At 31.0% G+C, this 22,733-nt stretch overlaps 1 protein-coding gene and 1 pseudogene across 6 annotated transcripts; both read right to left on the bottom strand.

The window, feature by feature from the left end:
* Positions 1–760: 760 nt before the first annotated feature.
* On the bottom strand, positions 761–6,538 carry LOC114187203 (boron transporter 1-like; annotated as a pseudogene). The gene is made up of 13 exons (XR_014995443.1): positions 6,384–6,538; positions 5,585–5,866; positions 5,290–5,372; positions 4,946–5,138; positions 4,676–4,814; positions 4,353–4,518; positions 3,366–3,532; positions 3,069–3,242; positions 2,780–2,875; positions 2,465–2,602; positions 1,977–2,296; positions 1,596–1,863; positions 761–1,218 (listed from the first exon to the last, which is right to left on the bottom strand). The product of XR_014995443.1 is annotated as a boron transporter 1-like (transcript).
* Positions 6,539–13,824: 7,286 nt separating this feature from the next.
* LOC114187646 (uncharacterized) lies at positions 13,825–19,183 on the bottom strand. 5 transcript variants are annotated; one of them, XM_028075950.2, is made up of 9 exons: positions 18,930–19,183; positions 18,183–18,246; positions 17,940–18,084; positions 17,788–17,861; positions 17,250–17,714; positions 16,793–17,015; positions 15,786–16,192; positions 15,454–15,666; positions 13,825–14,963 (listed from the first exon to the last, which is right to left on the bottom strand). In XM_028075950.2, the coding sequence occupies exons 2-9, from the start codon at positions 18,228–18,230 to the stop codon at positions 14,367–14,369; spliced, it is 2,172 nt and encodes a 723-aa protein (XP_027931751.2). In that variant the 5' UTR covers positions 18,231–18,246; positions 18,930–19,183; the 3' UTR covers positions 13,825–14,366. The 5 variants fall into 5 exon arrangements, with proteins under 5 accessions (XP_027931751.2, XP_027931749.2, XP_027931754.2 ...); XM_028075948.2 differs by having other exon boundaries at positions 17,247–17,714; XM_028075953.2 differs by lacking the exon at positions 16,793–17,015 and having other exon boundaries at positions 15,786–16,199; positions 18,930–19,182.
* Between the last annotated feature and the right edge of the window lie 3,550 nt (positions 19,184–22,733).

The raw sequence follows: 22,733 nt of genomic DNA on the forward strand, positions 1-22,733 counted from the left end.
GAAACATTCACTAAATAAAAGGATGATATTTAAGAAACATGATAAACAAATCACTACAAGTCAATAACAGATTAAAATTGAACTGAAATATGTAAAAAAAAAAAACATTATAAAACAATAATGTAGGGAAAAAACTAAATAACACGTCAATAACAACTATATGAATAATAAATTAATTGAGTAACATGAGAGTTTGATCCGTAACATATAGGTGAGATTGAAAACGTGTTAAAAAATATATATATTATCAGTTATTTTTGTTTATAATAGTTTAATCTATGATCATTTATGGCTTTTATAGTGATATATAGCGTATCTAAAAGTTGATATACAATTATTTTTTTAAGCTTTGAAGTCATTTCTAGTTAACTCTTAAAATTTTATTGTTGTTAACTCTTAAAAATATTTTATCTTTACTTCATTATAAAGTTTTCTCTAAAGTACTTATTACCATTGTTATGATTTTTTAATTTTCTTGTTGGATTCTTACTTCATTAATTGAAATTTGCTTTTCTATAGTTCTAAATGTTCAAATTTTAACATTTGTTTGATTAAATACTTTTAATTATATCATGAATTAAATTTAAATTTATGCCAGTAATTCTGATAGATTTAATTCATAACGCTAATTTAAATTGAATTTGATGGATTAATTCTATCTACCTGTGTAGAATCTGAAAAAAACTAGATAATTAACTATTATAATTGTCTTGTTCCCCTAGACTTTAGAACTCAAAAATCTGGACAAAACCCTCAAACCTAATTTTAAAATTGTAAAATCAAATATTAGAATGATAATCAATGTTCATTAATTCCTAGAAACTACCTGCTTTTTCATGACATAGATATGTTTGATGCATTTATGCCATAAGCATTGAAGAAGAATCCTTGTATTACAAGCCTACAACAATAAGTTACTATGAGAAGCATGTATGAGTGCTGATCTTGATTTCCTCAAATTGGATGATGGAGTAGCTTCTCCTGGGCTGAAAGATCCTCTCCTAACACTTTGATGGTTTTGATTTTCTCTGAGTTGGCTTATACCTTATCTGGTAACCTTGGACTTTGAAGAGTGGTTAACTCTTGGGATATGATTGGAGTGGAGTTCATTAACTTAGGACTGCAAACATGTCTTATCTCACCCCTGCTTCTGGTGATTATTCCATCTACAATCTCTCCATCATCTGCAAAGGAAGCTGTCTTGCTCAAGTCCCCTTCCTGCACAAAAAGAACAAGCATCATAAAAGTGTTGGAAATCCAAGTCTGTTCTCACATTGAATAAAAATAAAAAAGTTAAACATCATATATAAATGAAAACTCATAAACTCATTGTCTTAAAGTTTAAGGTTGTAAGTAGTATCAATCCGTTATGTATAGTTTGGACTTGAGTCTCATCGGTATTTGTTAAGACACCTCAAAAGGGAACCTAAGAGTGATGTCATTTAAAACCATCCAAATGGACATTCAATGTCAATTATACAAAATACTGCATTTTCCTTTCATTCATTGGAAATATGAATGCCTGTTTGCATTGGTCTTGCTTTAGCATGTAGCTAAATAAGAAGGTGAACTTGGGTATAGTATTGAACACTTACAGCAGCTAGGCTGAATGGTAAAGCAGGTACTTCTTCATATTCTGCAGCATCTAAGTCTTGAAGGTGTGCTCCTTTGAAAAACTTGGGCAGAATGTATTGCCTTACAGGGACCAGAAACATGATCATCAATGGGAATAGAACACCAGCTGTTGGAATCCAAGTGATACCAAAACAAACAAGCAAGTAAGCAGTCTGGAACACTGTAAACACTGCAATTGTCTTGAATGGAACGGTTTCCACATAAGTTGCATGGCACTCCTCCAGAACTCTACATTTGTTTCATAGTGTAAAAGAGAAAGCAAGGAAAAGTCAGTGAATGCAACTTTAAGTGTCCCAAAAAGAAGGAAAACCGATAGGAAACTTTTAACATCATATTCATACTTGTATCTTCTGCTTGGAGCAGTTAAAATTAATAAAATCCGTTCCCAGAACTGGTTTCCAGGTAAGTTTTCAATGGCCATGAAAGCAAAATAACCCCATAGCACAGAAGTTGGAATCATTTTCAGGAAAGGCATTGCTGCTACACATCCAACTACCATCACAGACTGGAGCAGGTTGCTCACTCGTTGCTCTTTGACCTCAACAGGCAACAAGTCATCAATTTCCTTCTTGACATCAAATATTGATTCGTCAACTGGGGCATTTATACTCCCCATGCTTGATGCCAATTGAATTGTTGACTCTTTCAACTCTTTAAGTCCCTGTCAACAAAGTTTAGGAAATGGTGGATGATTACATTGTATGCCACTTTTAGTTTGAACTACAGACAATTAGGAGCATATTCAGTTTGTCAAACCATTAAATCAATGATACAATATTCAAGTTCTCGTGTTCAAAAGAGTGACAGAAAAGTCCACAATCCCATGTACCTGTGAGGAAGATTCCTCGTGAACTAGAGGGGTTTGCATCTGCCAGTAAGCATCTTGCATACTTCCATATACTTGTCCCAAACTTTCTAGTTTTCTCATAGAACTTCGTGCTGCAGCAACAAGCCGATTCCTAAGTAACTGCAAATCACCCAAATATAAGTATGATGAAAGTAGCAGCACACATTTAATCACTGTGAATTCTCTTTTTACTTTCTCCTTAAAGATTGTACTAATGAAAGTGCATTGGCAACAATTATCTCAGTAAATGTTTACAAAATGAGAGAACAGAAACCTGCAATTGTAATTAATGTCTACCTGATGCTTCAATGTTGCTAAACTTTTGGTATGCATTGGAGATTGTGGAATAACACCGTTGGACGGAGGAATTCCAATTAGACCACATATTATAACCTGTCATTCAGATAACATATCAATGTGTCACAACACAACTAAGGATCACACTCGGTTTACAAGCAGATCAGGAGGCCACACACAATATCAATCTCAAATTGCCAAGGGAAAGAAAGAGCATTGGGAAAAAGTCAAAGAACTAAGCAATTTTATATAAAGCAAAGGATCAAAAAGAGCAAGGAGCTTTCTGTACCATGAAGCCCAATAGAAGTAAATCATAATGGAAAGAAGGTGGCTTTCTTAAATTGAATTCTTTCTGCTGAGCAAGCTGAGATGCCACACTATGGTCGAAATAATATAGAACAGCAATCATTGTTGCTGGAATAAATGCTCCAATAATATAGAGAACTGGTACATTCAGCATATCCTGTTGTGATTTTGAATATTTTATTAAAACCTTCCATGGAAGAACTAAGAATTTAAAGAGTGAAAGAAAAGTTTAACAATCCTATTGCCTAACATAAAATAATTTCCACAGAAGAGATCGTGCCTTTATGACAGTCCAGTTTTCAAATGCACCAGAGGACCATGGATTTGGGCTGAAAAGACGCCTAGGAACTCCTTTTGGAATACTTCCAGCTGGAATATAAGAAATGGCAGTCCATACTAGAACCATCAATGGGACACCATAATCTGCTATGAAGCCTCGTAAACATCCTGTAATAGGAGGAAAATAATCTAAGAACTACTGAAATATAATGGGAAATGATCGAAAACATTAGTTGAAAGGATCTTTTTCAGTTATTTTCAAGTAAAAAGAAAATCCTCAGTCGATCATATTTAACCTCCAGATGTTCCACTTCCATTTTCAATGTGAATTTGATAGATCTATGAAGGTCAAAAAGCTCGAGTATTATACGTTCAAGCCTTCATTGTTCATTAAAGACAAGTCATCTTACAAAATTAAAAATAGCAACAAAAATTTCATTAAGAGAGAAATTCACAACTTCGAAGGTTCAATGCTTCAAAGATAATTTTTGGAATATTCTTCGAGCAACATTCAATTTACAGATCAGCAAGTCAACTCAGTAACAAGAAAATCAACTCTATTATAACGGAATGTTAATTTGAATCCATTACCGTACCCCTCAACAACCTTGTTCCTTATGCAGTTTGTCTTCTAAGGTCAGAATTTCAGTTAATTTATTTCTTTGTTGTCGCATAAATTATACGTTTTAAAAAGGAATGAAAAAGGGACCCCGAAGGAAAGGATTAAACCAAATACATACCTTCAAGCACCAAACTGTACAGAGCAAAGTCAATGCCATGCAAATTACTACTTATTACCTTATGTTAAATAGTTCTTTCTTGTAACAAAGATGCACATCTCAATGGATGAATGTAGTGTTTCAGCAACTATTATCAACAATCCACCATTGACCATATGGGAAAGAAAATTTTATGCTTTCTTAGGTCATATCATATTGATGATGCAAGTGCACGTATGATTGGGAACTTCACATTTCACAAGTCTCACCTGATCCATATCGCCAAGACCTTGCCTTTCGGCTTTTCAATGCTGTAAGCAGGAGGCCAAATGACAGAACCAAAGAAAACATGCCATTTCCAAATCTCCATGAAGATTGAAACTCTGGTGATGATGGGTTTGCTCTCTCAGGTATGTGAAACTCATGGATGAGTCCCTGTCAAACCCAATTAGAAAGCATGTTTATCAGTTGAAAAGATTTTCTTCCAATCATCTTATATTTTCATTACTTCAGACTAGAAGCACAATCATTTGCGCTAAAAGCACTCATGAGTAAATATTACAGCCAAAGAAAACTCAAACATGTCTCTTACTTTAATAGCCTCTTGCATAAAAAGCATTGCAATAAGAAGACCAAACAGTTCCCCTGCAAGGCGAGTGAACCTGTTGATGATGGAGCAAGCTCCCAAGATAGCCAATAGGAACAACAAGATGGCAGTCCACATGCATACCCTGCCCGCAAATACACGAGGAAACTAAGTTTCTTTTATAAGGCATCACACAAATAGTAACTCGTCAAAAAATTATAACTAAGAACATGAAATGGCTACACTTCTTCAAACATGAAAGTGAACGAACTATACCATCCAGTCCATGCTAGAAAGAGTTTTGAACCCAATTCTGGCCTTCTTTTCGCAAAGTTGAACATGAATGTATACATAATTACAGTTGGTTCTGCTACTCCAAGAATCAGTAAGGGTTGGCCTCCTATAATAGACTGTATAATTCCACACAATGCAGTAGATGCTAAAGTTTGAACTGCAGTAAGTACTCCATCTGGAAATTGTTGGAACACAGAAAATAAAAATTTGAGGTACACTATATTACTGTCTCTGCATTTATCTAATCAGCTACCTTAACATAAACAAATTTCCATACATGGACGAAACCCAAGAAAAATATGGGATATGAGTAACAAGCACTGTACCTGTGTCTCTTTCCAATTGTTCTCCAAACGAAATAACAGGAATTGCTGATGCAAAAAATATATACGTGGTCGGGGCTAATATCCTGAGAAACAACGGTTTAAGTAGCAAGTTACATTCAATCAAAATAAGAAGTATGAAGTAATCGGGAATTGCTTAAAAAGTGTAGTAATTTCAAAGGAATACTAACTGAATTAGCAAAAAATAACACTTTATATCTTCATATAAGTCATGCTATCAAAATAAACTCTCCTAATAAAATAATTTACCATTTTTTGTAGCATAAGAAAGGTGTACCTGAAGCCTGCTCTAAGACCACCAATCCAATCTTGCTTGTAACACATCAATCTCCCTTGAAGATCATTTTTAATTCCACGAAACGGAACAAATGTATCTTCCATAGTTTCTTAACCAAAAGCAACGGCAAAAAAACAAAAACCTCACAAGGATTTATACTTTTTAATACTTTAACAACAGCACAGATTTGCAGCAACAGCACTGTACTTGATTATTTAATCTAGGCCGACACCAATGCATGTGCTACGAGCATCACAGCCATGAAGAACAATGGCTACACACCTATGGCAAAATCAGCAAGCAATTACACATCATTATGATTTATAACAAGATTTACTCAAATAAACCCCTTCAATAGAATCCCAGTGGCAGCACAACACAACAATGTTGCATCATCTACCCCAAAGAACTTACAAGTTGAATTAAATAAAGAAAGCTTCAAACCCCAGTTGGAGTATACATTACTTAATGATCAAAATGATTGGAAGAGTAAGCATAAGCAATCAAAGAGAAAAAAAAATGGAAGATTTCATTGTGGGAACAGAGAAAGGCTGAGGGGAAATTTGAAACACATAGCAGTGAATGGAAAGTGGGTAAAGGACAATGTGGGTCAAAACTGAAAGGCGAGTAAAGAAAGCAGCCTCATTAGTCATTGCAAAAGAACAAGCATTTGAATGGGGGCTAGGAAAGGGGAATAGGAATATGCCTGAGAAAAGCTAAGAAAAAAGCTACACTATAATGAGTGTTTGGATTATGTGCTGCAAATGCAATGTATGAGAATGAAGGGAGAGAAAATTACAGAATGGTTTTGTTGAAATGAGATGTTTGGTTTCAAAATACATGATTAGAGAGGGGAAGCTCTGATCCCATGTTTCTCCCCTTCAATAGCTTTCATGTGCAATTTATATATACAAGAGCTTCTTGGTTTTGGTTTTGGTACATTGCTAGTATCAATTATATGAATGAATCCATTTGAAATCCCTTTACTTGGTTGGGTTCATGATTAGATAATACTACCAAACAAAAATGGTCATGGTTAAATAAGCACGTTTATAATATTTATAAAAAAATTAAGATGGTGAGTAAAATGATTTTATAAATTTAAATGATTCGTATATCTAATTGTTGTAGAAACTTTTACCTGATAAATTTTTCATTTTCCTGATAAAAGAGGTAAATAAAAGATAAAAATAAAGTATATCTATACCACGTTAATTTTTTGCAAAATGTTTAGTTGAAATTAGAGGTGGGTTTTATGTTTGATTCTTTGTTGAACTGATTTTAACTTAAAACAATTTTTTAATACAAAAGTAAAAATTAATTATTTTTTATTAACGCAAATTTTTTAATTTTTAATTAATTTTAAAAACTAAACACATATTAATTTTATGTTAAAAAATTAATTCCAATCAATTTTATATCACAGTTATATCAGTTATGTTAGTATTTTTAACCCAATCTTTATCATATTTTTTAAGACTTTTCATTTATATGCTTTTAATTAAGCAGTCAATTTTAGTAGCTGGATTAGACATTTATTCGTAATAAATGCTTATATGTCATTTGACAACTGTGTAAATATTTTATATTTAAATAACGAAAATACAAACATAATGAAACCGGAAACATTACAAACTAGTTATCAAAATCACTGACCAAATAAACGTTTTAACCTACACTTTTCACAGAAAGTTCCACAATTTTATGATACATTTAATAATTTATTATTTTAATCATTACATTGTTTATATGTGTTAACAAAAAAGAAAATTATAATGATAGGAAAGAGAGATTTTTTTAAATATCTCAAAATTTCAACTTAAATTAAAAATAATAATATCAGTGATTATTTGTCAAAAAAAGTTAAACTCCAGCAATGTGACAACTATTGAACATTTAATTTAATTTAATACATTAAAATGAGTTAAAGAATGGCTCCATATTGAACAAGGTGATGTATATTGGAGCACCGCTTATCTAATCGGATCCACAGAATAAATTCTTTGTTTTGAATTTGGATTTTTTTTTTCATTTATTTTATTAACAACATTTGTATTCTATGTATTTCCTTGACACTGGTTTTGCACATAGTTCTCTGAATCTACAGGGTCATGTTGCACGTGAAGAGAATGTCTTGAGTAGGTTTCAAAAATAGATTTTGAGAGATTAAAATAATAGATGCAAAATATAATTCATTCTTTATATCTTATAACTGGTAAGTTTTTCTTTTCAAATAAGATAAAGCCATTACACTATAAATTTGATATCTGATTTATATTCATGAAAATTTATTAAGAAAAACTTAACTTAATCTTAATTTTCTTCTTTATAAAAAATCAGAAGTTAATTTTCTTCTTATATATGAAGTCGTATGATGTTGTATAACTAACTAACTGAAAGTCAGGTTGCATAGAATTATTGTGGTTGAATTATAAAAAAAAAGTAAAAAATCTTTGACATAATTTTTTTAATTGAGTTAGTGATTTTGAATTCAAGTTTTGAATATGTAATTATTGTTTTAATATTAAAAAAAAAATCTAAAATAGCCACGTAATTTAATCATAGCGAAGACCTAACTAATGTCTATGATAGTAGCCGAAACCTAACTAATGTATATGAAGTACCAAATTATTTCTAAAATTGTACATGATAGTACGAAATTAATTATAAATTTGTTTCAAAGAAAAAAGCAGAGAAAATTACTAATGGGTTAATAGTAAAAAATATTTGATTCTATATTTCAAAATCTTTTGAATTTGTAGTCTAATTGACAATAGTAACTATTTCATGACTGAATCTAAATGATAAATGCTTATCAAAATCAACACCTTTATTTAAACATATCTTTTATATATATATATATATATATATATATATATATATATATATATATATATATATATTGGTTTTCTATGTTTAAAACTCATTTCAAATGTAAAGATAATTTTATTCTACGTATAAATTTGTGCTTGAAGGATGGTGTGAAAAATTTACAATAGAAATATTACTGTAACAAATTGTCACCAAAACCTCTTGCATTTGTAGTGTGAGGTGTAAACACAATAAACCTCCATATTCTGTTCTTAAAATATGAAGAATGCTTAGATTTGTGGAATAAGAATGATTATAAGAATCTTTATGGAAAAAAATGTGCAAAAAGAATAAGATACTGTTATTTTATATAAGGACAAATCTTACATATAAATTTCTTCAACAATTTTGATATTATTTTCAAATTAGAATTTAAATTTCATCCCAAAAGTCTTCTTTGAAAATTGATGTAAATATTTACCACACAAATTATGAAAAATTGAACTTAAATTCTAATATCAAAGCTCTTAGGCAACTACTTGCTTAAGTTATTCAACAAAAAACAAGGCATAGTTGTAGAAACAAATTTTCTTGAAATTTAAAATACAAATATGGTCAGTAATGGAGTTTTACATAAATCCTAAATAAGTAGAACAAGACATGAATCTTCAAATAGGTTTTTTTGTCGAATTATGGTAAGAGTTGAGTTCTATTATTATTCCTCCCTCTAAGTTAAGTTCATTGGATCTATTATTTCTTTTTAACATTATATGAACATTCCAATTCTATCAAGTTCATGAAGAAGGGTTGATGCATTTTATGTACCTAACTCACATCACGGAAAAATAATGACCAAAACATTACTCTTAAAGATATTTAATGCCTAATCTGAATTTGACACAGAGTCAATGTCTTGAGATTTTGAGTAAAAAATCAATATGGGTCACCATGTCCCTTCTATCATTGTTTTTTACCTACCTAATTGCCCTAATTGTCACTTAACATCCTCTATTAATAATAAGAATAGTATTATTATTAAGCATTGAGAAAATATAATTTTCTTTTATTTCCAAAAAAACTGTATTTTTGCATGTACTGATACTCATTATGGAAAAAAGGTTCTCCTATCTAATATTAATAAGTTAGGTAAATTTCCCTATGTATGAATAATTGGTTCATCAAAGTTATAATTAGTGAGAGAAAGAGTAAAAAGACATCAAATCAGGATCTGTGGTCTTCACCTATTAGATATTTGTCTATTATTGAATGCTAAAAGAAGAGGTTCTAGGCCAAACGAGATATGATATCGGTTCCAAGAAACCAAGACTTGTTATATATTCTATTTAAAACAGTTATTCGTAAAAAAATATCTTAAAAATTGTTTAACTCATTCGATATTTATCAGGTTTACTCAAATATGTAAGATACTTTCCTTTTCTCACATCATAAATTACATAACTTTAACCTTTACGTAATTTGTTCAATTTTATAGAATTAATATGTTTTAGAGTATGCATTTCATTGATTATGTTCTTTTTTAATAATTTTATTTAGTGTTTATTTTTTATCATGGTTGACTATCAATTTTAAGTGTTTGTCTACAAACTTTATCTTCTCTTTACTTTTTTGTTCTTGGTTACATTATTTGTATAACTTTTTTTTTTGTTACACAAGTTTTATTATCTCCCTTGACAGGTCAACTTGTTCAAATCAACCAAATTTTTATCAAATTAAAAAAGTACTTTCATCCTCAACATTTGAAAAAATAAAAAAATGTTGCAGTTGTCGTGAGATTTCAATAATATATAATTATTTATTATTGTCTTTAATAACTTGTGATATGATTATTATTAATAGATAATGATATTTTGACTCATTTTTTTTATTTATTTTTAATCCATCATTTCAATCACCTTTCAATTATTTATTTTGATTTTTTGTAGTGATATGATGTGATGATAATTGGAATAGTGGGTTAAGAGCAGATAAAAAGAAGTGCGTCAAAATATCATTATCTATTATTTAATACTTTATTTTAGATTTGTTATAATAATTTCTTTCTTGAAATTTAATATCAAAAAAAAGAAAATGTTTCATTCTAAAGTTATATTATTAAAAATTTCATGTTTTTATTTGAATTTTATTTTTTATCTTTTGTTAGAAAAATATTTAATTAATACTTAGAACATTGTAAGTACGAGTGCATTCTTACCTAACAACATGGTAGAATATTGGCGAATATAGTTATATTTTGTTTCACTCGGTAAAATCATTAGATATCTAACATTTTTATTTATCAATCCTTTAACATTTACACTTTGGTTTCACACTTTGAGCATATGTATTTGAGCTTCATGCCTTAAGAATCTTTAGTTTAACTCACACGTTGAGCATGTTTAGCTCAATTTTAGGGTTAAACAATTTTTAACTCAACTTTGTGTTTTAATCATATTTAGTTGGTTTCAAATTTGAAATATCTCTAAACTTGGTTGTACACCTTGAACATTAATAGTCCAACATGTTTTGACATTTTTAATTTGGATCTATATTTTAGAATATTTAGTTCGAATTTTTACTTTGAGAAAGAATATAGTCATATTTTGTTTACTTAGTAAAATCATTAGATATCTAACTTTTTTATTTATTAACCCTTTAGCATCAATTTGACGTATTTGGACTTCATGCCTTAAGCATACTTAGCTTAACTCACATTGAGCATCTTTAGCTTGATTTTAGGGTTAGAAAAAAAGTCTTCAACTCAACTTTTAATTATATTTAACTTAGCTTCAAACCTAAAACATCTCTAACATTGATGAATCGACAACATACTATGACATTTTTAGTTTGAATCTATATTTGACAATATTTAGCTAAACTTTAACTTTAGAAATTTTTTAAATTGATTTCACACCTTGAGAATTTTTAGTCCTACTTCATTCCTTGATCATTTCTAGCTAGATATACATTTAACATATTTAACTCTGCTTTATACATTGAAAATATATAAAATCACTTTATAACTACAAGTCTTTGACTAGGATTAGCACCTTGAGAGTGTCTAACTCAATAATATGCGTTGAATTTTTTATTTTTTATTTTTGAGAAATCACCATATTATATCAATTCAAAAAGTAAACGGTGTTATTTTACTAAGTGCAAATATAAAGATTCATTCATAAGGACATTGACTCAGGATATCATACTAAAACTACGTTAAAAACTAGGTTTACTTATGCCTTTGATCTCTATTTTGGAGTCAAAATCTCAAAATGGTACCCAAATTTTTACAAGTCTCAAAATGGTTCCCTTTTTTGTTAAAATGTCTCACGTTGACGCCGTTAGACAGAGTGCCATGTGTCAGTTCCCCAATTTTTTGAAATTTTTATTATTATTTTTTTATTTTTTTTAAATCAAAAAAATTGCCACGTGTCAAACTATCATCGTGCCACGTGACAGTGACAGAGTGATGTGACAATGACAGTGACACGTGTCAGTATTATGTCAGGTGTCATTTCCTTAATCTCAATTTGTTCCCTTTATTTTAATTTGTCTCAATTTAGTTTCAATTTTTGTAAAAATGAGCAATTTTGCCCCTTTCCAAATTGAAATCAAATTTAATTTTATATAAATGTTATACAAATATTTTTATTAAATTTGATATTTTTATTCAAATTGATATTTTTATTATATATTTTTAACATAGCTAAGTTTATTTAAAATTATGTTTCACATTCAACTTTACTTAAAATTGTTTTCAAATTTTAAATTTATATCTGTTTTATTGTTACTAGTTAATTTATGAATTTTTTTCTATTAACAATATTTTCTAGTAACAACTTTTAAATCATTTTAAATAAAGTTTAATGTAAAATATTAATTAAATGAACTTAATTTAGTTAAAAATATTTGCTTGAAATATCAATTTTGATGGAACTATTTGTGTATATTTATACAGAAATTAATTTTGATTTCAATTTGGAGAGGGACAAAATTGCTAATTTTTACAAAAATTGGAACTAAATTGAGACAAATTAAAATAAAAGGACCAAATTGAGACTAAAGAAATGACATCTGGCACAATATTGACACGTGTTACTGTCACTGCCATGTCACTCTGTCACTGCCACATGGCACGATGACAGCTTGACACGTGACAATTTTTTTTTATTTTTTAAAAAATTCAAAAAAAAAATAAAAAAATAAAAAAAAATTCAAAAAATTGAAGAATTGACACGTGACACTCCTTCTAACGACGTCAACCTTGACTTAACGGAAAGGGCAAACGTTAGACGTTTTAACAAAAAATGGGACCATGAGACTTTTAAAAATTTGGGTACCATTTTGAAATTTTGACTCCAAAATGGGGACCAAAGGCATAATTAAACCTAAAAAGTATAATCAATCAACTATGGAAGGCATTGCAACTTATCATCATGCTACCTTAAAAGGAAAAACATATACAAAACGTCACACTTAGCATTAATGTTTTCTCAAATAATAATTGCTCATTTATAAATGACAAAATATAACAAATAATAACTATAACACAAAGCTCGAAAAAAACTAAAACTATTTAAAAATAAATAAATTTACCTGCTATAACAGATGAATAAAAACTGCCCCCATACTAAGTTTTGCCAAAGTTAGGTATCACATCAAGTTATATAACACAGCTCACTAAAGTTGTTCCAAATCATCTAAGCCTCCTTAAAATTTTTATCATTTTTGTTTCTCTAATTTGGCAGGTTAAGTACAAAACAAACTATGAGATTAAATAATCAACCTACCCCACTAAATTTTGACCGACCGATGAGTTGACCGATAGACCAATGTCTACTTTATTACTCCTGATTCTGATTTTTAAAACACTCTCAGTTCGTTTAGATATAATTTTGTTGCCCCTAAAACAACTCAACTCAATCTAAGCCAAAGATATACTTAGACTTAGATGGAAGGTTTGGTAATTGGGTGGAACCACTTGCACCTTAAAAGTCCAAAGAATCAACACCTAAAATAAGGTATGTCATTCTACTGATCAGATGCAAGTACTCACAAGTCACCACCTTATTTTAGGTGCATCACCGCTGGGCACACGATTCCTTCCGTAAAAAGCCACATGATGGTCACAATGTCGCTTTTTTTGGTTGAATTTGAAAAACAACTTAATTTTCACAAATTAGCTTTCAGAGTAGAAAAACTTGAATTCATGGAATAATATCTCACCGGAAAATAACCTGAATGGTTTCGATTACCATAGCTCAGAATATTCAACCACACGAACAGATCATTTTCCTAACACGAAAAAATGTGACGATGACATTCAGAACAACCAGCAAAATCACAAGCGCTAACTAGTTAAATTTTAATTATAAATTTTAAATAGTTCATAGGGAGTTGAGAAACGACAATTTCATCAAACAAACGTAACATTTCCAAAGACAACACGGTGAACTGATTCCACCTAAGATTAGATTATAAGGTACAAGAATTAATACACTTGCCATTGATATACTCTCACCTTAGAAAGCTCATTTAATCAATTGTTACATTTGCTCATCTTTAACCAAATAAGGATACTACATTCAAAACAATAGAATAGAAGTACGATCTTGTCAATATAGCAGACTCACTCGACTATGTGGCGCGATGTTCAAGCAGGTTTCTCAACACAGATTGGATGAACAAACTCACTCACTCCTTGCATGTTGAGAACCAGCAGGCGAAAAGCACAAATAAAGGACGTTACACTATCCTATAAAACCTTAGAAGTCGACCCAATCAACACCGTCCAAGGACCCAAAGATTTAACAGCCTTGCAGCAAAACATCACCATTAGCAAATGAACCATGTAGGAAACACAATGATCAAAAAGAAAATCAACATCCCAATTGTAAAATACAATCGGGCAACCATAAATCCATCTTTACCAAGTAGACTAAGCCCAGATCTTGCTTCAAACGCAAAGTAAAATCTAACGTTGTGATCCGGTTTTAACGGAAGCATCTCCTTTTCCCGATTGCAATGCTCTTCCATCAAGTGGGATACTGCCAACCTTCAAGAATCCAGATGATGAACCAAACCCATTGACTTTGACCTTCATCGAGCCTACGGTAAGGACATCAACTGGTTCTTTATTATCAATGCTGATCGATTGTTTAGCCTCAACCTGTTTGGGGGCAATAGTGACTGAACCAATCTTTAAGATAGAAGAAATATCTTTAGCAACAGTTTTATCACCTTTCTCATCCACAGGCTTGATGCTAGTACCACTAGAATTACTAGGAATCTGCTCAAGACTTGAAACTGGAATCTGTTTCAAGCCATCAGAATCATCCTTGGGCTTCAAATTCTTCTCATAATTGCCAGTTGACGTAAAATTCAGCTTTGGGGGAGCTTCCATCACAGGTACAAATATCGGACTATCAAAATTCTTGCCAAGCAACTTGGCTTTCTCATCCTGCATGATCTTTTGTCGGCTTTCATAGTAGATGAAGTCATCAAGTAAAGATGTCTTCAACGTGTGATTTTTGAATATTTTCAGCATTTCCAAACCTTTCAAATACACTATCTGTGCATAAGCAAGGAACATAATAATCAATGTAACAAGCTTAAGCAGAAAAATAGAGATAAAGGATAACATGCTATATTTATTGAATTCAAAGCGAAAAAATAATTGTACCAAAATAGCCTAACTAGCAGTGATATAAATGTGATGTGCAATAGTTCACTAAGTTCATTTTGAATAGATTCACATAAGGAATCATGCATACTAATATCAATAAAATAATAGTAAATTTATGTAAGAAGACAGTTAAATCAAAATCTACCAATTCAAGAAGAATGAAATGAGATATAACTAAATAAAAAATAAAAAATTCAGTAGTATGTAGATAACCAACAGTCCGATAACTCTACAATCAATAACAAAACAATTACACCAGATAAATTGCAAAATTTGGTCAAAAATTAACAATCACACGCATTACTGTAGAATGTTAATAGAATAACCTGCCATGTCTAAACTTGTTAAAGGAAATACAGGGAAAAACAATACATACCTCTTGTGTGTCTCTACTATTAGTTACTGGCTTATTTTCATTGTTCTCCAGTATAATGTGCCTAAAATTTGGATTTGGTACATCTTTAATAAAGTGCCACTTTACAGGAAAGCTTCCATTCCATTTGTCTTGCTGCCAAAAGTCCATATTCTTATTAAAATCAACTGTACCAACCATCTCTGCAACCCCACAGAACTGCCCACTTGCATTGACCTTCATTAAAAAGAAAAACATTATACAAGAAAAGTAAGTGTGACTTGCTGATAGATAACAGAGAGATAGTAGATATACAAATAATAAAGAACCAGGATTAAAATTCATTTAACACTCACAGAAAAAAATAGAAAGATGGGGCAGACTCCAGACTTTTCAGCTGCTATTTTCTGTGCATCCTCATAAGCATTCTCCAGCTTCTTGTTTCCATGAGGTGTTGATGACCACACATTATATTTAATGCTTTTGTGCACATCATCCTCACTGTAAGATTTTATAACAAAAAACTTCGCATTTTCATAGTCAAGAGAAAAATCTTCCTTGTTGTATTGATCAGTATAAATGACAATGTTCCCCTGCTCATTACCATCTCCTGTCACCGTTGTATAGGCTTTCACAGACAACTGATTTTTTGATCTACCAACTCTAGGGCCCCGATTTTGCTCACCCAATATGTCAGAGCTTCCATTTCCACCACCACTTGGAACTTTGCTGCCCGGGTGAAGCTTCGGCCTAAGTTTAGCAACTGCAGACTGTCGATTAGCATTAGATTTGAAATCAGAAAATTCATTATTTGTTAAATAAGACATTTAGAAATTGTATCTACAAGTTGAAATTAAGAAATCCATACCTTACAAAAGCATAACAGTGAGCCAATCAAATAAAACAACTCTCAACAAAAATGACATTTTGAAAGAAACCCCCATCAATTATCAAACCACCCACTCATCATGAAAAAAAAAATTGTGAAGGATTATAGATATCGGAAAATGGAAAATATCCACAACCCAAAAATTCTTGAAGAAAATATTTCAGAAACCATAACAAGTTATGGTGGAAGACTCAGACAAAAGTGTCAAATATATACAGATGAACAAATAAAAAAATGCAGAAATACGATTCTAATGCAAAATAAAAATGAAACACAGCCATACAGTTAATAATAATAAGTCTAGAAATTTAAATAACAATAAAACAAATGCACCATATGACTAAGTTCAAATTCAAGACTTAAAATAACAGTAAAAATAATTAGAGTCGAAAATAAGAAGAAAAAGGAAAGGGGGAGGTGGCAGTAAAGAACAAAAGAGAAAAAAGGGAAGGGTAGAGGGGTTTGGCGCTGTACAAAATATTGACCCTGGAGCTTGGGTCAGGGGAACTACGAGGAAGAACATCTCTGTGCTGCTGGTAGGTAACTTAGGTTTCCTAACTCCACACTGACCCAGTTTCCTCCTCATAACGAGGAGCTCTGTGCTGCTGGTAGGCAATTTAGCTTTCTTAATTTCCCACTGACCCAGTTTCTTCCTCACAGCGAGGTGCAGGGCTGCACGGTGATTTCCTCCATGGCCCTTTTTCAATAACATTGAATTTAGCCATCTTTTATTTATATAAAGATCTTCTAAAATTTCACAAATTAATTCTCACCAAGCCAAACAATCCGCAGGCATATAAAAAAAATAACACATTAGTGGAGAAGTACTAACAACTAATTTCATGCAGATAAGTTCATTATCATTTAACCATAAGAAAAAATGTGCAAATCAACAATTCAAATATAATTTAAAAGAGTGTGATACAACTACCTGATGAACAGCCGGTGAAGCTAAATTGAGAAAACTACTACCGGACACACTTGCATGTGTTAAATCTTGCTTCCTCCCATCATTACCCCTCGGCCCTTCTGACACCCTGGCCAAGGAACTTGTCTGATTTGATAAAAATTTTGAAGAGTTCCTAGAAAAGTTACCAGAAGCTGAATTGAACTTATGTTTCAAGCCTCTTCCATCAGGTTTACTGACAGAAGCATTGGCTCCAAAAAAGGAATCTGCAGAACTATCATAAAAATTGTCTGGCGGAACAAGGGGAATATAACCAGGGGCAGAAACTGGGTTTTGATAATTGGGGAGAGTGTAATAATGTTGCCCTCCTCCAAATGAGCCATCAGCTCCAATCATAGCACCAGGAATATAAGGATTATATGGATTGTATGGAGACTGTGCATATCCATAGCTATAATATACATACGGCAAACTTTCATTTTGTGCACCCTGAAAAAGGAACAGCACCATTAAAAAAATCCATTAACTAACATAGATAGAGAGAAATGGGAGTTGAACTTGCCGTGTACTGAACATTGGGACCATCTACACCAAAAATCCTATGGTGGTCCTCCCATTCCCCGGGTGTTTCAAAACCTAAAACCAATGAGTAAGAAATTATCACCGTGACATAATTTCAAAACAAAACTATCATTATAATGTTTCTAAATGTACCTGTACAGTAATACCCATAATTGTTGGCAATAGGGTAATACATGTTCTGATCAACATAAAACTCAGGGGCTCCTTCGTTGGCCATCACCTCAGTTCGTTCAAGATTTGGGCTTGAGAAATGTGAATTTAGATCAGTACCTTCAATCTAAAATAAAAAAGAATAAAACATTTAATGTCCATCATCAAAGTAATCCTGAAAAATCAAAAACTAAAGGACAAAGGTTACAGACTAAATTCTTTTACCATATGTGCATCATGGTTTCTAGTTTCAGAAATATCATACACTTCCATACCAGAACTGCCACCACTGTAGACAGTCATAAAATCATAACATAAGCACGCATAACAACTAAAAGGTATTAAAGGATAGAAATAAGAAACACTAGACATAAACAGTGTTTCCATCAAGTAATAACACATAATCTAAACTATATTATATGTAAAAGAACATCTCAACCAAATATTAATACACTGAAACCCACAAAAATGAAGAACAGTATAAATACGAATAACTACAAACAGCAGCATGACAAGATAACCAAATTAAACACAAATGCTATATAAACAACAGCTGCATGTTGATTATATCAAGTAAATCCCATCAAACACTGGCAGTGTCACATATCTGATACGCACATCGAATTCTAAACGCGCCCAATTTTATTTTTTTTCTAGACAGAGCAATTACTAGCACACAATTAAACTTCATTCATTCCTTCAGGCTGCCGAAGACCTCAAGATCAAAATACAGCTCAGCATCATACCAAATATTAAACCAATTTCAAAAAACCGAAGAGAAAACGAGAATTCAACCACCCTAAACCTACACTGAAACTCAGAAACTGAGTTTCCACAAGCACAATCAAGCGCACCACCGCAGAAAATACACCAACAACAAGCACTCTCGAGTTATCAATTAACATAATATTCGATAAAAAGAAGTCAACAAAGAAAAATGAGGAACCAAAACCGAGAGAGGAGAGAAATTACCTGAAGAGAAGAGGAGGAAGAAGAATCAATGCATGGTGGGTGAAGAACGCGGAGGGGAATTGGAGCTGGAGAGTGAGAAGAACGAAGTAGCGGCTCCGTGCGGCATTTGGCGACGCGAGAAGGAAACCCTAGGCAGGAACCGAAACGGTGAAGCTTTTGGCCTGCGAGAGAGCCGTTTTGGTGAGCGTAACCAAAAAAACCAGAACCCACAAGTGGAGTAGTGAAGAGAGAGATTGATTCCCCCACTATAAGATACGAAGCGTTTCGCTATTTCTTATTGCGTTCGCTTTTCAAATTACCTAGTTACCCTTCTGCCGCTTCGGATACAACGAAAACACCACTTCAAAAATGCCAACGCCGTCGTTTTGCCTGCTTGATGTGCACGCATTGTAATTGGGTTATTATGGCGGTGATCACTGTCCAATTGTGGCCTTGAATTTATTTTCTGTTTTGACTATAATACCCTTCGGATTTGTCCACCGACAATCACACTGCACGCGACTATTGGAGCGGTCATGGTGACAAAGGAGAAAGACTCGTGAGAATAACATTTCTCCCCGTGTAGCCGAAAACGGGTGTATGATTCCCTCGCTTTCTTTATCAGTTTAATTGTGCTCCTATTAATATTGTTCACTTGTTGGTAGGTAATATTAATATACGAATAAACCTTCGTACATGTATATGATTAATGGATAAGTTGTTCAACATTCGATCCATTTCACCAAGAATCTTCAAAATTTAAATAAAAATAAATTTAAGTTGCGATTGGATTAAAAATATATAAAAGAAAATTAAATTATTTATATTTATATTTTGGTTGTATTAAATTTTTATTTAAACCAGACAGTTTGAAAGTCGGATTTCAAATTTTGATAGAACAATTTTGTTCATATATAAACAACTTAATCTAGGTTTAAAATTAATTTTTTATATTATATTCTTAAAATATATTTATTATTTTAAATAATTAATAATTAAAATCATATAAAATCATATTTAATAATAAAAATACCAAAAAATTTTATATTAATATTGAACAAACAAAAGAAAGTAGAGAAAGAATATAAAGAAAGATAAAGAATAAAGGATAACAAGAAAAAAAAAAGAGAAAAACATAGAGATGAAATATAATGAAGGTAGAAAAAAATAAATGAGGGGTGGAGAAACAAGGAAGAAAGAAAACAGAGAGTTATTCTTACTTTTTTTTAATAGAACTTAAAATTTTATCGTTTTTTTCATAATTTTCTGAAAATTCTCTATCCAAGAAAATATTTTAGTACAAAACATTTAAGATTCCTTAAGTCAATCTTTTGAATTTTACTATCTAAATACTTCATAAGTTAATTTCATTTTTCTTATGCTGAACAAAAGATTGAACTCCAATAATCATCATGATAGTGTAGTTGTTTATAAAGATTATGTCAAGTTAAATAGTATTGTTTAAAATTTTACCATTATAAGGCATTCATACATGGTAATGTAAAAAACCATACTAGTATCTTATCAAAAGAATAAATTGCAATAATTTTCTTATACTAAAGTATATTGTTCTCCTTGACCAAAAAGTTATGAAAATAAAGAGAATAAATGAAACAAATTTTGCATGTGAAGACAATGATTCTAATTATGATATTTCACACCTGAATTTTGTCCATTTTCTTTTATTTTTGGCCTGGATTAAAAAGGTTGATTACATGATTTCATTGATAAACAAAATCTCACAGTTTCCTATTAGGATATTAACCTTTCTGTCTTTACATTAAATTTGTTTACTTATTTATTAAGCATTCAATTTATTTGTAGCGTCTAATGTCTCTACCAACTTTTATATGTTTTTAATATATTTTTTGTTTATCTTTCTTGTTTCAATCTTTGTGACTATTTTATACTTGAGTAATCGTATACAAATTGTTATTTTCACTCTGAATCTTATTCCTATTTCTGTTTTAGTCTGAACTTTTGCAAGTTAACGAGTTAAATATCTCAATTCTTCTGATTTTTTTTTTATGGATTTGCAAGTTGGCTCGCCAGTTCAAGCCTACATTATTACCCCTAGTCAAACATATTTCTCGATTTTCATTAAAGCGATAAAGTATTAAACGGTGTAAACAACTCAAATGCTAAAGTGAAATGCATTTGATACGTAAAAAAAAATTAATGTAATTGAGCTAAAAAGATATATTCATTCATTTATATAGTTCAAGGATAAAAATATATCAAAGTTTCATTTTTTGCATCAAAGTTTATTATTCGAATGGGACAAATTCTAATTTTTCGTCAAAATTTAGAGACTGGAGACATATTTAACTCATTAAGTTATAATTCTTTTTGCATCTTAATTTTTTTTTTTTACCAATCAATACTTAAAAATATTTAGTCCAAATTAGTAAAAATCAGATAATACATACAAATCACTTAAAACACTTACTTGCATGTTTTGATTCACATATCAAAAAATTAACAATACATAATTAAAATTGAATCACACCAAATTTTCATACTTCATAAAACACAATTATTTTCTATCTTTCGTCTCTATAAATTTCATATATTCTCAATATTTATTGTCTTTACATTTACAGTATTGTAAAATGCATGGATTGCACTTTTTACAACCTACAGTGTATTAGAAAATAGTTCATACTTATATCTAGGAAATAATTTATGTATGAAGCAAATTCTTTTGAATAAGTTTTTTTAAATACGTCGAAAGAAATATCTCTATATAGTAAGTAGGTGGCCAACAAATGAAAGGAAGGTGTGTTTGGGTTAATATTTTTACATTCTACAAATTTTTGAATTTTTTTTATATACATAATTTAAGCCTTTTTTTTCTCTTTCCCTACAAAATTTAAGTAAATTAGGTGTTGAGAGTTGACTGGCATGCACTTAATTACTTGCAGATTGCCCATAAATCAATTCCATACTTCATTAAAATTCAAACTAATGTCTTTATGCTGCTACAGGAGTTTTTATTGTATAATAATGAGTTTTTTTTTTAACACAACAGTATCAAGAAAATGTTAATTCGTTTATGTCATTTTTTAGTTGGTAGAATTTTAAGATATATATGATGATAATGAAAAAATTGATCAACATTTTGGTGAAACTTGTACATTTCGTTCTTTACCCCATTCCTTTTTGCTCCTTCCCATTGAGTTTTTCATAGGCTTATGTAAATGTTGGATCTTTTGGATCAGAGAGAACAAAACCAAAGTATGAAAATACCAAAAATGGAATGAAAAATGAGTGGGAACATTTTGAGATGAATCAGCTGCTCAGGAAGCAAAGAGAAAGTGGATGCTTTTTCCTCACCATTAATTTAACGTAAATCTTGGAAGCACTTGCTGCAAGAAACAAAAGGGATTATGTTCCTTGCTTTGCTCATAAATATCTTACCCACTACTCCACCTACCTCTGTTTATCAACGCGCTTTTCCTACTTACACCACATTCTTCATTCATCTACACAGAAAACATGAAACAGAAACGTGGTTCACCACACAAGTGTTTTTCTTTGCAAAAGGAAAAATACAAATACTCGATAAAAAAAGTAATGAATCCAAAGTTTGAGAACGGTTCATTACAGTGGGAGATTTCTCAACTTCTCCCATCCTTAAACAACACTTAAAAAAGTCACATCTAAAATTTGCGTTTTAGCATGAGAGTTGAATAACGTTAGAAATACTTCAAACTTGAAAACGAGTAATTTGACGCATCGGATTTAGTTAATTATGTTTTCAATCTTAAATTTCCATTTAACATTTGTTAACACGAAGAAAAGAAAATAAAGGGGGAAAAGCAG

Source organism: Vigna unguiculata, chromosome 6 (assembly GCF_037176805.1).
Source record: "Vigna unguiculata cultivar grain cowpea cultivar isolate G323 ecotype 2 chromosome 6, ASM3717680v1, whole genome shotgun sequence".
NCBI lineage: Eukaryota > Viridiplantae > Streptophyta > Magnoliopsida > Fabales > Fabaceae > Vigna > Vigna unguiculata.

Bases quoted from the DNA above. Each gene is read 5' to 3' on its own strand.
- LOC114187646 (XM_028075948.2), bottom strand. From the start codon at position 18,230: ATGGAAGTGTATGATATTTCTGAAACTAGAAACCATGATGCACATATG. The intron at 15,667-15,785 runs GTGAGTGTTAAA...TTTTTAATGAAG, and splicing joins CCATCTTTCTATTTTTTTCT to GTCAATGCAAGTGGGCAGTT. The intron at 14,964-15,453 runs GTATGTATTGTT...GCTTATGCACAG, and splicing joins ATAGTAGAGACACACAAGAG to ATAGTGTATTTGAAAGGTTT.